This window comes from Ciconia boyciana, chromosome 27 (assembly GCF_034638445.1).
Source record: "Ciconia boyciana chromosome 27, ASM3463844v1, whole genome shotgun sequence".
NCBI classification, from domain to species: Eukaryota; Metazoa; Chordata; class Aves; order Ciconiiformes; family Ciconiidae; genus Ciconia; species Ciconia boyciana.
Genome location: NC_132960.1, coordinates 2050340 through 2062615, shown reverse-complemented (window position 1 = coordinate 2062615; position 12276 = coordinate 2050340). Strand labels below are relative to the sequence as shown.

Sequence of the window (12276 nt, the reverse complement as noted above, 5' to 3'; positions counted from 1 at the left end):
TCAGGAGGTCCTTCTGCTCTCTAACATCGAGCTGAGGAACACCAGTGTGCAGATGTTTTGTGAGCACTTCTTGGGTTCAGTGTTTTTGAGGTGCAAGGAGGTCAGATTTCATCACACTAACAGCACGCATCCTCCTACTCCTCCTTTCACAGTCAGATTCCCGAGAGAGAAGTAGCTGCTGCTCCTCAAATACCTACTTTAATCCTTGCCAAACATCACCGAAGCAGCCGTAGCTTGGCAAAACATGCTTTAACGCAGGCAAGGTTTCTCTAGTTAGGTGCCAAGTATCAGATTTCTAATATGAAAAGGCATCTGTCCAAAGGGTTTCGAAGCCTCTGGTGAACATGAGACAAAATCCAACATAAACCAGCAAGTCAGCAACTTTCCCGGGGCAAGAAGATGAAGAAAGACCATCTCTAAACCATCATCCAATTACTCACGTGCCAAAGTTGTGCTTCCACTCCCAGCTTCTGGAGGAAATATGGACTGTACAGGATGTCCCTAAGGTACGTGCACAAAGGCACAAGGGAGAGACCAAACTGCAAGACCCTGATAGTGGACAGAGCAGGACTCACTGGCAGCACCTAGACAGGGTATTTGATGGGAGCACCTAGCCAGCTCCCACCAAATACAGCATCCTGCCTCAACACTGTAACAAGCAGCAAGGCCCCAGGCATGGTTTATCATCAACTGGTTGCACCAGGACCTCCTCCAAAACGGGAAGAACTTCATGGAAGTCCCCGAGCCTCTCCATTGAAGTCAGACAAGCCTCCGCTTAATTCCCACCGTTGCTGTCATCTCCAAGATCAGAGCAGACACCGCGTCTTTGGCTAGACCCAGAGGTACATCTGCCACCAGGAGCAAGGTGCCAACCTAAGCATGAACCCAGAGTGACAACAGGCAAGAGCACACCTGTATCCAACACTAGCCAAAGCAACACTACACAAACCTTCCCCACAGTCTCAAGCAAAAAGCTTTTCTTTCCTCCTTCACACCACAATCAAGTGAACCCTTGCAGCCCGCAGAAAAAGAGGCTCTAAGCAGAGATCACCAGACAGGAGATTTTTTTCTGGCGTTGCTTCCAGCAGGCTTGAATTTGTAGCACGACAGCACACTGAGTAAACAGACACTCTAAAAGGCAGAATCCAAGACGCACACAGGCAGCCTCCAGATCTTGGCACTACAGCTCTCGGGTCGCCTTGTGCTTCTTCATTAGCGGTGATACATCTTCAGCTATATACTTCTTCACAGCAGGGACAACATATTGCAAGAGATCTACTACAGGAGAGAGAAATAATTCAAGTTTAAGAAAGGGAGGAAAAACCTAAGAGACCCACTGTTTCTTACTGAGTAGAGATAATTATAAGAAAGCCACGACAAGCCTTAGAGAATGCGTTATTTTACCTAGGAAATGCCTAAGTGACCTAGAAACTGGAGTCCCATTTCCTGAAATTATTTAGCCACTTAAGAGCCCTTGTTTCAATGAAAGTGAGAAAAAAAGCTGCTGAAAATGGGACGCAAGAGCCCAAGTCAAGCTGGAACATATTTTCCCCACAATGGTGTGTGAATAGTTTTAAAGGAAGATCAAAGTCAAGGCTGCACGGAGTTAAGAACAGGAGACCCTCTTATGTAAGCAACTACCTATGGATAACACTCTTGTCAATGAATTAAAATAACTGAAATAGCACCAGCGGGACAGGGGACAGAAAGGCACAACGCTCTTGCATGTACGCATGGTCATAAAGTAAAAATATTTTGTCCCACCTGTTATTATTTACATCACATGTGGGCATTTTTATTTATTTAGCATTCAAAGGCACACACATTTTATGGCATCATTATTTGATATGCGAGCCCTAAAATCAGAGGGGAGCAAGAAATATTCCAAATATAAGCAATGTCTAGAAATCTGGTACATTATAGTGAGTTGTTTAACTAGAACTGCATTCTGCCTTTGGAATGATTGCGTTTTAGCGGTGAACAAAGCAATGATTTCCTATATATAGTTTACATAATTCAAAACGTGAAATCTTACATAGATGAACGATACAGCGTTCTAAATGTGGATCATACAAACGGGCTCTCTATACATGTTAAAATAGAGAGCTTTCCAAAAACAAAGCAAAGGCAGCGCGGGGTAGAAAGATGAAAAACATCCACACGAAGAAGAGCGAGCATCCCTCAGGAAGTTTCTCACCACCTCCACCAGAAAATGTACTCGCTCATCAAAACGCTGCCAACACACTCAGGATTATGTTCAAAAAGTCACATTTTATCACGTGCGCTTTGCACATGGCTCGGTCAGAGCGAGGATCTGGATGATGAGCAATGCTTGCTCTTATATAAACTCTCCAGGTTTGTAACAGTGCACTCTGCCATATAAAGACTTCTAATCCGATTAAGGTTGTAGATAAGCTTCCTCAGCTCCCTTTTCATACGGTAAATCCACCCCATGCTGCGGGATGCTCAGCTAAGTCTCTGCCTTCACATTTTCAGGACCCAACAGTTAATTCCAGGAGAGCTGGCACCCAGCTGCTGTCACCCCTGGTGACAATCTGCCTTTGGATCTCATCTCCCTCTGCTGCTCCTCCTCCAGCTCTATTTTATCAACACTCAAAAAAAAAAAAAAGGGGAATATTCTTACTGCAGGAACAGTGGAAGAATGGCTGCCAAGCCTACCTTTAGATCCCGCTGCAATGAGAACAGCACGAGGTAGAGGAAAACTACATTTCACTGCGAGAAGATTAACTGGCAAAGCTTTCCCTGCCCACACGCAACCTACTTCAGCTTCACCAGCAGCCGTTCAACCTCACTTTTGAAACTTCTGAGGATTTCCAGCATCTTCAGCCATGGACAGGACCAGCTGTACCTCTAGAAACAAGTCTATTTTAAACACCAGCTATTTTAAATAATTGCAAGTATCAACTGCTTAGCAATTTGAAGATTTGTTCCCTTCATCTCAGCAGACTCAGCACCAACAAGAGCTTTTTGGCAGCAAACCCAAAAGCCATGTTCTGCTCCAAGTCTGGTTTACTCACTTTGGAAACAGTTAAAGGGTATAAGACAGCTCGGTACGGTTAGTTACACAGGTATAAATACGCTCATTTGGGCATTGCTTATTCCCTAGCACTGCCAACTCTACGTCTAGCCAAGTCCTTAATACACTGAAGTCTGTGAAAGACTGCTTTTTTATTATTATTATTTTAAATAGTAACAATGGTATTCAGAACGAGGTCTCTGCCAGCCAGGGCTGAAAACATTCTCCATAAGCACAAAAAAAAGCAAGCTGTGCAAGAGCTCTGCTAAAGGCAGCACTGCAAGCGTGGCAGTGCATCCCCTGAAGGCAGGGAAGCGGTGAACTTTGCAGCTTTACACACTTTTGAACTCGAGGCACAACATGCATTTCATACTAAAGGAGTTCAAACATCTTCTTTTCGGGAGAAGGGGAGGAAAACGTCTTCATACAGCTTCTCTTTTCGGATTTATTTGGTAGCCGTGCCTCACAAAGAGAGCTCAGAAGCAAGGCTAGCTCTGCAGAACGTGCACAGAGAAATACCCCCAGTGGGTAGCATGGCCCGTAGCTGGCAGAGGAGCTTTGTTTATTCATGAACCAGCTTGCAACGGCTGGCACCGAGTCTCCACCGCCGCTTTATTCTCTCGCGCAAGGGTGGGACAGCAGAGCGGCATTCCAGACCGCTGCAGGCTCTCCGCGGGCTGGCTCGCTCCTGCGACGAGAGCAGCAGCGCTGTTCGCAATCCCCACGCTGCTCTCCGTGAGCCAGACACGTTGCTTTCGTTGGGAAACTTCAATAAATGGCTGCTGTCGCCTGGGAGCTCAGCTCTGCACTTGTCCCGATGCGGGACAGCAGCCCCTACTCACGTACAGCAGCAAAAGGGAGATGTGGAGGTAGGAAAATTCACCCCAGCCAGCTCGGCCTCTCATCGCCACCCCAGCAAAGCGTGCAAAGAGCTTAGAGGAAAGAGGTGCAATCCAAAAATCCCTCTTAGCATTAATTAGCCAGCATTAAAATTAGGTTTAGCCTCCGTGAAACCACAGTGTGTTGGAGTTGGTTAAGGCACTGAATTTATGTTTCAAAAACAAATGTCAAACTTTGGCATGCATTAAAATACAGCGCGTGCTAAATAAAGGCTACTGTACAGCTGACTTCTGTGTCAGCACGAGCCCCACCAGGTGTATCAGGGAGGTGGGGGGAAAAAAAAAAGCAAGAAGCTCTTGGAAGATTATGAAATTGAACTTCAAAGAAGCAATTAAGCCAAACTCCCACGAGCCAAGACTAATTGCAGCAAAACACATTGTAAATACCAGCTCTAAAGAGGGAGAACAAACCCAAGCGCATGAACATCAACCAGCAGCTTGGAGAGGAACCTCTGTGGATACCACCACCTCCAAGGGCTGTAAACCAGGAAATCCTGGTGTCCTGCGACACGTGTGCTCTCTGTGGCCCGGTCTCACAGCTTACTCGCCTGCGTGCGCATTGCTGAGGCCACAGAAACAGCTTGGCCAACCTCAAACTCCTGCTCCCGCTGCTTCTGCCGGCAGAGTAGGGCTGCGCGCAGGTTGAGCCTTAACTTTTTGGATCTGGGCAAAGCGATTCAAAGAAGCGGAGAAGGAGCAGAATTAAGAGATTCGCTGAGGACTTCAAGTGACACGATGTAGGAATTCATCAGCCAGACAAAAAGATGGGACAAATATTGTGATGTGAGGGCTGAGCATTACGCGGCTGATATTCAAAAGGAAGCAAGGCTATAAATGTGCTTTTGTTTTAGTCTCTATAGGCAGCTTCCTACGCACCTCTACACCAAACAGAAAGCATTTCTAGCTCCCCAGGGAAACCCAGTCCCCTTGCTTACATCTCTGCTCAGCCTACGCTACTCAGCATTCACCCACTGTATTACAAGTTCCTTGAAACCAAAACCAAGAAACAGGATTACTTTAAAAGGGGGGGAAAAAAAATAATTAAATTACAGGAAGCAACAGGTCCTCAATCCTGAAGGTCTGTTACAAAAAAATATTTTCTCCCAGCACTGGGAAGCCCTCTCAAAATACATCGTAGTTGGGTGCTAAATGACTGGGGGAAGAGCGGTTTTGGAAATCTGGCCTCAATTCTTGGTGCTGGGAACGTCAAGAAAAAAAAAAAGAAGAAGAAAAAAAAAGTCCCAAGAAAGTCAGAAGGATAAATAAAACCAAACAGAATGTGGAAAAGCATCACATGTGATGCAGCAGAAAATGAGTCCAAAACAAAATCCAACCCAGAGATCCTCTACGAACACATGCTGCAAAAAACAACACGTGCACCACGAGGCCTGCCAGAAGCCGACTGTATTTTACTAAGCCATTTTAAAAACGTTTCCACCACAAAGAGGCAGCAACCGGCTCTGGGCGAGGATGTGTCCTAGTTGCCCTGATCCCCGCTGCACACCCTTCAGAAGAGCTCCAGTTCCTCCTGGCTGCCTCATCAGGTGAAACTGGTGGACCTTGCAAGCAGGCTCCTGCGTGTTCAAGGAGGATGGAAGGAGGATTCCGTTTCTTCCTCACAACCATCCTCTCGCACCCATCCACTCGCGCTTCCTCTCTCAAACTTCCCCTTCTTTCAAAACGAGTGAGGGAAATTTCCTGCCTGCCCCATGCCACGTCCACAAACCCCCTTTTAGTCATCCTGAGAACGTCCTCCAGTCAGCGTCTCCTCCAGTTGGGCTCTGAGGGGTTTCAGAAGAGATGAGAATAAAGACATTAATGAGAAGCTTGATTTTTTTAAGCCACGTCCTTTTATTTTTGCCATCTTCCTACACGGCATATCTATGCAATCATCATCATAGTCATGCCACGCAGATTGTAAGGCGCTTCCAAGTTAACTCGGACCGACAACAGCCCTGTCAACCAACTTAAAAAGAGTAACAACACTTGCAACCTACCAAGGTGGGCTGAACATCTAACAGCGGGACTCAGCAAGGCTCAACAGCAAGTTCATTTTCACCTGACATCTTCGTAAATCACACAGAGAAAAAAAAATGAGAGTGCTAAACACATACGGTGGGCGTTGCTGGAGAAGACTGGAAAATAAGGAGCCTTGGGAAAGCAGAAATACGAGCAAGAATAAGTAGAAATTAACGTTAGAAATACCCTTCAACAGGGGAAAGCTAAGCTAGAGCGGAAGACAAATGGCAAGCGGAAGGTTTAACATATTCACAAAGTTTGTGTAAAGCTTTTCCTTCTTATAATGTGAGCAGACAGAGAGCAAGGAGGGAAAGTCCCCATCTCCAGCACTCTGATGCAAACCACGTTCAACTCCAAGCTATTCGGTATCAGAAGGATATTGGCAAATTGGAAGGCATTCAGGAAAATACAGTTAAGCAGCTGGAGGGATTGATTTACAAGGAAAGATTAAAATAACTGGATGTCTAGTTTGACTAAGCGGTAAGTAAGGTGGACACGATAATTTTTTACAGTTAGTTGACAGGCAAGCGCCAAAAGAGAGAGGAAGCATTTAACGTACTACCATTAGGTATAACCAAAGGATTGGCACGCAATTAAGGAAATTAATGGCTGCACCGAAATTCTCAAAGCAGCGAGGTCTATTGGATACTAAAATAGTCTCCCACTTCTCAATTCCCAACCAACTTCTAGGATCAGAAATAAAACACTCTTCTGAGAAAAGACCATCCCGGCCGCAGGCAATCATTACAAACCTCGCAGGTCGATTGCTGACTAGCTGCTTCCACCAGCGGAACCCACTCCTTTTTTGTTTGTTTGTTTTTAACACTAAGAGCAAACAAGCACTCCAGCACTCTCCAGCCCGCAAAGTGATTACAGTTGGCAACAGTAATTACCCCACTCATGTCACAGAAGGTGAATATGATCTCTCGCTTTAAGGAAACAAGGAGCAAGGATGTTAACCCTACTCGTTTTCCAAACAGGAATCTGGCTGTTGAATCCACCTCCCACAAACTTCTCCTCCACATTCAAACAGTGAAGTTATTCTTAGTCTCCGCTGAGAAAACCCCAATCCAAAAAAACTGTCCAACAAAGCCAGTGGTTCAGAACTGCTGCTGAATTCCGCTCCAGAAATGACTGCATTTTAGTGACAACTATTTTTAAAGCAGTTTGCAAAGAACTAGACAACCCCTTCAGACTGTGCCCTTCAACACTGCTGGCGGAAGAAAGTCCCTGCCCAACAAGCACTGTAGTGAGGCAAAATAAATTGGGAAGTCCACTGAAGTATTAACGACACTTGTATGTTGTACTCCTGAACGTTAAATTGAAATGTTGTCTTTAGAGGGACTTGAGCAGGGAAAGAAGTGATAACTTCATAAAGAAAGATAACGATGGGACTCAGCGAAGAAGAGGCAACAAAGAGGCAGAAAGAGCAAAACGGGGAAACCTGAGCAGAACACGGAGTTTTTGTTGTCACACACATTTCATCTCACACCTGAACCAGCCGATCTCTTTTCCTTAGTAAGGTTGAGGGACTCCACACCAACGCTTCTGGCAGTAGGAACAAAACAGCTTTGAGACGTGACCCGGGTTGTGCTTGCAAAGTCAGAGCTACTGAGAGGCAACAGATTTCACAGCACCAGCAGCAGATGAGCAAGTGCATGGTGAAACCTCACCGCTTCAACAAGCTCCGAGAAGTTTGAGCTCTCAAAGTCCCCCAGTGAGAACTAACCGCTGTTTCAGACTTTGGCAGAAACTACTTAATTCTCTAATTTCTGCTGTTTGCATGTCTTCCTTTACTCAGTGCTGTGGGAGTCACTGATCCCCCTGGGACTGCACGGGGTGGGATGGGGCTGAGAGCCCCCCACCTCCCAACACCCTGCAGACCCACAGCCATTCACCACTCTACACCCTGTTCCCCACCTCACCCCTGTGGGCACCTACAAGCTCTCCACATCCTTTCTATATCTGCTTGCCACTGGGAGCCCCCCATACGTGGGCCTGGATCCTCCTCAGCTGCCCCAAAAGAGCCACAAGCCACCACGCTGAGCCCAAACCCCTCTTCATCCAGAGGTGGACAGAGTCCCAATTAAAGGGGTTCCCCCTGCACCTCAGGGGGTCCTCCCCAGGATCCCCTCTAACCACTGAGGTCCCCATATCTGCCATCCCCCAGGACACCCCATATCTCTTCAGGGTCCCCCAGGACCTGCACACCAAAAGGTCTTCCATATCTACAACCTCCAAAGATCCCCACACATTTCTCTCTCATCTTCTAAAGCTCCCCCACCCCTCAACTCCCCCCGTCCACAGTCCCTCAAGACTCCCCAGTGCCTCTCCAGGGTTCACCCCCCAGAATCCCACTGCAAGACCTCCCCCTCCCTTTAAAGCCCCCCATAGTTGCAAACCCCCAAAACCCCTCTCAAGACACCCACCCCTCCATGCCCCCCTATTTGCAATCCCCCAAGCCCCTCCTATTCCCCAGGACCCCCTCAAGGCCCCCACCCCAGAGGCCGCCCCCAGACCCCAACCCCTCGTGGCCCCCCCATACTCCTGACGCCCCGTATCCCGCTGACCTCCCCATACCCCCGCCCCTACCCCCCAAGCCCCCTCATTTCCCCGGGTTTCCCCACCCCGGGGCCCCCTGGCCTCCGGGTTCCCCCTCAGGCACCGCCCGGGCCCCTCGCTGCTTCCAGAAGCCCCGCCCACCCGGGGAGGGGCTTGCCCCATCGCGGCGCCCCCTAAACCACCATTGGCCGTACCGCCCGCCACTCCGGACCTGGCGGCGAGCCGATTGGCCGGAGGGCGCCGTCAATCAGCGAAGGGGCAGGGGTGGCAGAGCGGCTGCCTCACGAAAACTCGGGGAGAGTTGTGGGGGGAGGGGCCGGCCGGGGCTCCCCGCGGCCCCCCCGGGGACTGCCCCGCCGCCTCTCTCGCCGCCTCCCCCGCCCGGGGCGGCCCGGAGGCCCGCCGAGCCCGGACGCTGCCGGTTACCTGAGGGAGGGCCGGGCCGGGCCGCGCCGCCGCCGGGGCCTCGCGCTGGCTGCCTCTCGCGCTGGGGCTCCCGCCTCCCCTCCGCGAGCCCCCCCGCGCCTATCCCCACGCGCGAGACTCTCGCGAGACCCGAGGGGAGGTAACGGCGCCGGGGCCAATGGGGGACTTCGGGGGCGGGGTCTCGCCGCGGAGGGGCGGGGCTGACCACGCCTCCTCGGGGATGGCCAGATAGAGGGAGGCCTCCGGGGGGACAGAGAGACCGGCCCGGGGGGGGGGGGGGGGGGGCCCTCCGTCCTGCGGGGCCAGCGAGACGGGGACACCCCTGATCCCAGGACCCCAACACCCAGGAACACCCCAAACCCCAGCTCCTGGCCCTGGGGCTGCCCGCTGATCCCGGCTGAGGTGTCCCCAAAGGGGTGATGTCCCTGGGCAGGGACAGATGGCGGTGCCAGCCCAGGCTGCAGTCCCGAGGGCTCTTGGCTGTCCCCAGGGATCAACGATGTCCCTGTCCCCTTGGGGACGTGGCTGAGGGCTCAGGGTGCCAGCAGGGCTCAGCGCCAGGCAGCTGGTGTCCCCTCTGGGGACACTGCCACCTCCCCAGGGTGGGAAAGCGAGCCCAGGGCAGCGTGGACCCCGCTGCGCCATGCCCCAGTGCCAGCCGTGGGCAAGTGACACAGGACAGGGACACCAAGGAGACACAAGGAGCTGAGACCCCGTTATCAAACCGTCTTTATTCCCCTCCCGCCCATGGTGGGGCCGGGGCTCTCCCCTGCCCCCCAACTGGCATTCACGGCTGGGCGTGGGAGCGGGCACAGCGGGGTGCTGGCTCCATCACCGTCGCTGTCACCGGCTCCATCACATGGCGAAGAGGATGAGGAAGGCCACCATGAGGCAGAAGAGCCCCATGGCCTCGGAGAGGGCAAAGCCCAAGATGGCGTAGGAGAAAAGCTGCTGTTTAAGTGAGGGGTTCCTGCGGGGAGAGGGGAGGCCGGTCAGCAGGGGCGCAGCCAGCCTGTGACCCCCCCATTTCCATCCCCCGGTGTCTCCCCCCTGACCTGGCGTAGCCGATGATGAGGCTGCCGAAGACAGTGCCGATGCCGGCCCCGGAGCCGGCCACCCCCACGGTGGCAGCGCCGGCGCCGATGAACTTGGCGGCGGTGTCAATGTCCCGGTGGGCCGCGCTCGTCTGGATGGCCCGGTGGGCACCCGGCCACGCCTGGGGGACAGGAGGGTGGGCAAGCGTGTGTGTTGGGGAATCTCACCTCAGCCCCTCCTGGGCCTCAGTTTCCCCCATCGAGCTCCCCACAGCCTCCCGGGGAGCCCCAGAGCAGGCAGGGGGCACATTCTCCTCCCTACGCCCCTCCCAGGGCCGGTGCTCAACACCCCCCGGCACCCCCGTGCCCCCCAGTCTGAGCTGGGTGCATTACCTGCTCTGTCCGGGCCTCGGGGCTGCTCAGCACAGAGGCAGAGAGGGGCTGGCACAGCACCCGCGAGCTCCTCCTCACCTGCAAAGCACAGCCACCCTCAGATTTGGGGGGCATGTCCCACCCCGCGCTCCCCCAGGGCAGCGAAACTTCACCCAGGGGTCCCCCGAGGCCACCGCTGCCACCTCTCGTACCCCCCGAACCTGCTTAGCCCCTCGGGGTGCCCCGTGAGATGGCAGCACCCAGATGGGAGAGCCTGTCCTGGCACCCAGCACCGAAGTGGAGCTCCTGGGCACCCCATGGCCCCGCCGCAGGCACCCCACGGCCACAGGCGTTGGTGTACGGATCCTGCGTGCTGCCGGGGCCGGCACCCAGCCAAAGGCGCTTTACTCCCAGCGCCGTATCTGGGTAATTAGTAACCATCGAGGGATGGCAAATGATCTTTAACCAGAGCGGCTGAGCGCTCGGGGCTCCGCTCACCTTCAGTGTGGCCCAGGATGGCTCCAAACCTGTGAAAGTGTCCCCAAACCTCTCCCCCTGTCCCCGAGGGGGACACGTGTTGTCCCCTGCACAGCCTCATCCCGCAGAGGGGATGTGGAAGGCGAAGGAGGGGTTTGTCACTACTCACTAGCGCAGGAGCGGAGACAAACTTTGCACAGGCGTACATGGTGAGGGACGGAGGGACAATACGTGTGGGACACGGCTGGAAGAGACACACAGACACCAGGGTGTGAGGAGCCGCAGCACAGGGGATCCGGCCTCACGGATGCAGGGTGGCCCCTGGGACAGGCAGAGGACTTGGGGACACACAGGAGGTCTGAGCCATGCGGGAACGGCGAGGCAGGACGTGTCTTTGTCACCCAGGTGACAGCTCCTGGCTGAGTGCCACCATGGTGGCAGTTTGGGACTCAGGACTTTGGGGTCCTGGGGGGTTTCACCCTCCCAGGGGGACAACAGGAGCTCACAGGGCCCCTGGTCCCCATGAGGCGGGACAGGCCTTAGGGATCCCGCCTCGGCCCTGTGGCCCGCGGCAGGCGTGGACAGAGAATGGGGCAGCGGGGGGGGGTGCAGGGCCTGGGGACCCCCAGCCCTGGCAGGGGACGTGGGGGCTGGAGAGGACAGAGCGTGGGGGGCGAAACCCCAGCGTGGAGGGATGCCGCCCCAAAACAGTGGGGGGGTCACCCCCAAAACTCTGTGTGTGGGAGAGGTGTCACCCCAAAACTCGGAGGGGGGATGCCCCAACCCCAACCAGCTCCTTGGGGGGATCGCCCCTCTCTTGGAGGTCCCCACCCAAGGGGGGGGGGGGTCTCTCTTCGCCGCCCCCCACCCCTGAAGGGATCGCTCTCGCCCTCCCCTCCCCCTGAGGGGGTCTCTCTCCCACTCCCCCACCCTGAGGGGGTCTCTCTCCCCCTCCTCTTGCCCCCACCAAGGGGGTCTCTCCCCCCCGGGGCTGCCTCCCCTCACGGCCCGGCCCGCCGCCGCTCACCTGGCGTACCGGCGGCGGGCAGGTCCCGGAGGCACCGAGTGCGCAGGCGCGCCCGGTAGCACCGCCCGGAAGCACCACTGAGAGGCAACGGGTGCCGCCGCCCAGAGCGCCGCCCGCCCCGCGGCGCCGCCTGCGGGCCGGGAGGCGGCAGGGCCGGGGGCTGCGCGCCCTCTGCGGGGCGGTGAGGAGCAGGGCGGTGCGGGGGCGGGGCCGGGCGGGGGGGGCGGCGTCTGGACCGAGCGGGCGGGATCACGCACTGCGCCCCCTGGCGGCCAAGAGGGGCGCTGCGGGCGCAATATCGCGGGGGGGGCACAGGGAGACGGGGGGGTGCGTGGGGCTGGGGGGGGACGTGTGGGTGTGCGTGGGTGTGCACACGTGTGTGCACGTGTGTGCGTGTGTGTGCACGTGTGCGTATGTGTGTAC

The 12276-nt window shown here is 54.4% G+C and overlaps 2 protein-coding genes across 9 annotated transcripts in view; both read right to left on the bottom strand.

Moving 5' to 3' along the window:
• Positions 1 to 9037, bottom strand: part of LOC140644543 (cyclic AMP-dependent transcription factor ATF-7) — a 70556-nt gene extending 61519 nt beyond the window's left edge. For 2 of the 7 annotated variants that reach the window (XM_072847472.1, XM_072847482.1), the window contains exon 1: positions 8944 to 9037. The gene's annotated coding sequence lies outside the window, so the exon portion shown is untranslated. Of the gene's footprint in view, positions 1 to 7447; positions 8167 to 8943 lie in introns of those variants that run through there. The other 5 variants (XM_072847478.1, XM_072847473.1, XM_072847475.1 and 2 more) reach the window with 5 other exon arrangements.
• Positions 9038 to 9654: 617 nt separating this feature from the next.
• ATP5MC2 (ATP synthase membrane subunit c locus 2) lies at positions 9655 to 11932 on the bottom strand. Of its 2 annotated transcripts, none has more exons than XM_072847230.1 (5): positions 11854 to 11932; positions 10996 to 11070; positions 10371 to 10448; positions 9999 to 10159; positions 9655 to 9913 (listed from the first exon to the last, which is right to left on the bottom strand). In XM_072847230.1, the coding sequence occupies exons 2-5, from the start codon at positions 11032 to 11034 to the stop codon at positions 9799 to 9801; spliced, it is 393 nt and encodes a 130-aa protein (XP_072703331.1). In that variant the 5' UTR covers positions 11035 to 11070; positions 11854 to 11932; the 3' UTR covers positions 9655 to 9798. The 2 variants fall into 2 exon arrangements, with proteins under 2 accessions (XP_072703331.1, XP_072703332.1); XM_072847231.1 differs by having other exon boundaries at positions 11863 to 11891.
• Between the last annotated feature and the right edge of the window lie 344 nt (positions 11933 to 12276).